At 44.3% G+C, this 2,342-nt stretch overlaps 2 protein-coding genes across 2 annotated transcripts; both read right to left on the reverse strand.

The window, feature by feature from the left end:
* Positions 1–276: 276 nt before the first annotated feature.
* LOC128982721 (mannosyl-oligosaccharide alpha-1,2-mannosidase IA-like) lies at positions 277–1,299 on the reverse strand. The gene has a single exon (XM_054401660.1). The coding sequence runs from the start codon at positions 1,297–1,299 to the stop codon at positions 277–279; it is 1,023 nt and encodes a 340-aa protein (XP_054257635.1).
* A 58-nt stretch (positions 1,300–1,357) lies between these two features.
* LOC128982722 (mannosyl-oligosaccharide 1,2-alpha-mannosidase IA-like) lies at positions 1,358–2,182 on the reverse strand. The gene has a single exon (XM_054401661.1). The coding sequence runs from the start codon at positions 2,180–2,182 to the stop codon at positions 1,358–1,360; it is 825 nt and encodes a 274-aa protein (XP_054257636.1).
* Between the last annotated feature and the right edge of the window lie 160 nt (positions 2,183–2,342).

The raw sequence follows: 2,342 nt of genomic DNA on the forward strand, positions 1-2,342 counted from the left end.
CAGCAAGTACCACGAAGCAGTCGACTGTCACCTCATCTCTTCACAGCTGACCATTCTTGCCAGTCTAGAAGAGAATATTCGTATGGCACCGCTGAATCTCTTTTTTCTCACCCGCTCGTACATCTTAACCTTTCTCGCCTTCATGCTCTCCTACTCGGTCATACTTGTGCAGACAAGCAAGAGCACCATTCTTGACATTGACCACATCAGGCAAAACTGCACTGCTTATAAATAAAGTGACAACATGATTAATTGACAGCATTTTCAGTGATTACTTTATCCATTGTCTGAAATGTTTCCGAAAATCGGAAATGGATGACCGGCCGCGCTATAAACCCACTGGTCAATTGGCAAGACACTGTCTTCGGTGAATGTCAAAAATAGATATTTGAGCGTTGCAGAGAGAAAGATGGGCAGTTGAACGTTGTTCTTAATCGTCGGCACTCGATTGACGTTTTGTACTTGGGCGTAGCCATTGTCCGTCCGACAGTGCTCGTAAATGGCCATCACCAGTTGCCAGGCGTACTCTCGGTATTTTTGATCATGTGTCAGTCGCCAGAGAATAAAGTAACTCTCTGCCAGTTCAGGCGTCAGTATGCCAATGGTCACCAGAGCGGTGGTTGCCTCCTCATGCTGAGTGAAGATGAACCGCTGTGGCAGAAGGCCCGTTCGCGTTCGAATGGCTGCTTGGTGGCACGTTTCAGTGATCTCAATGGCCAACTTCCACTGACGATCAATATTCTTTGCCTGAATCAAAGGCCACTCTTTTGAAGATAGTGATTCATTGATTGATTTTAGATTTCGCTTGAGCGCATCTACGCCTAGCGCTAACATGGCGCCTAGATAGCAGCTATTTCCTGAGCTCCACTTTTGATGAACGCCTTCATTAATGTCGAAGGCTCGGGCGTAAATTAGGCCACTTTGAATAGACTTGCCAAACATGCTTGCATGGTCAGCCGTGGTGATGGCATGGCCGTACTGCACATATGAGTACAAATCTCGACCTCCAGAGTGAATGTAAGCTCGAATCAAGTTAAAATAAAATTCTCTACTGTGCATATTGAGACTGCTCGTAAAGGAGTGCCATTTGTTTTCACGGTAGTACTTTTCATAGTACAGTCCATTGTGTTTGGGAAGCTGTTCCACAAGAGCAGAGATGCAGTTGATGTAGTCGATAAAGAGTGGCTCACCCGAGAGCTGAATAAAGTAAAGCATCTCTAGCTGACGGTGACCAAGAAATGATAGGTAGTTTGAAGTGCCAGAAAGATTGCCACTCTTTAGGTTTATAGCTGGAGGCATTATGTACGATTCTGGAGTGGTAAAAATTGTCAGCAATTATATCAACAAAAGTCGCCACTCACTTACCATTTCCCACCGAATAGTTTAATGCAGGAAGGATCATGTCAGTGATCTCAAAAGACTTGTTAAGGAAAACTTCATCGCCGGTGAGTGCAAAACAGGAGAGCAGTCCTCCGAGGTAGTTGACGATGATGATGTAGACTAACACGTCAGCGGTTGTATTTGTCAGTCGATGCAGTTCACTCTCTACCCACTGCTTGCCTCGGTCAAACTCCTCGTACATCTCCATCACCCAAAGTGTGCTCATTGAGGATACTATTGTTTCGCCCACTGTCGTCGAGTCATCTGCCTCCTTTGTCAAAGGTTTCAATGCCCCACTTCCCCAAGCATGCTGAACGTAGGCGTTCCACGCCTCCCTCGTCATATTTCGCACAAAACTGGCTCGGTCTATGGGGCGAGTGATGTTTAGCCTGAAGATAATCTCATTTTGGATTTCTTCTTTGTTTGCCTCCTCACGGCTGCCTTCCATCGTTTTTTCACGTTGCCACCGATCCATTAACCGAAAGAGAAAAACCACCAGGACAAGTAGGGCAACAATGCCCAAAAGTACACATATGGAGAGCAGTGTGCGTTTGATCACTTTGCTGTATTTGTTAAGTTCAAACTTTTCCTTTGGTTTTGCAGTGCCATACTCAATGTACTCGTAAACGTGTTCTCGTTTTTCGGCTATAATTTCCAAGTAGCTGACAGCTCTCGTTTGGTGCTGATTTTCGGGACTCATAGGTCCTTGAGGGGCCATATACACGTACACATTATCGCTGTTCAGTGCACTTTGACAGATGTACTCGCTTTCTTCTTCACTCCCAGAATACGCTAAATCCATAATTTGTTTAAAAATTACAAAAACAGCTTTGCAAAACAGGAAGATATTTATTAAAAACATTTATTTACACTAGATCAACCAGATGGGAAAAAGTAAAGGAATGTTGCCAAAAGAAACTACTATCAAAATGGGACGTCCGTTTACGTAAACTTGAAAATAA

The sequence above is a fragment of the Macrosteles quadrilineatus genome, unplaced genomic scaffold (assembly GCF_028750875.1).
Source record: "Macrosteles quadrilineatus isolate MER2022 unplaced genomic scaffold, UCM_ALF_1.0 Scaffold_1105__1_contigs__length_17918, whole genome shotgun sequence".
In the NCBI taxonomy this organism is placed as follows: Eukaryota; Metazoa; Arthropoda; class Insecta; order Hemiptera; family Cicadellidae; genus Macrosteles; species Macrosteles quadrilineatus.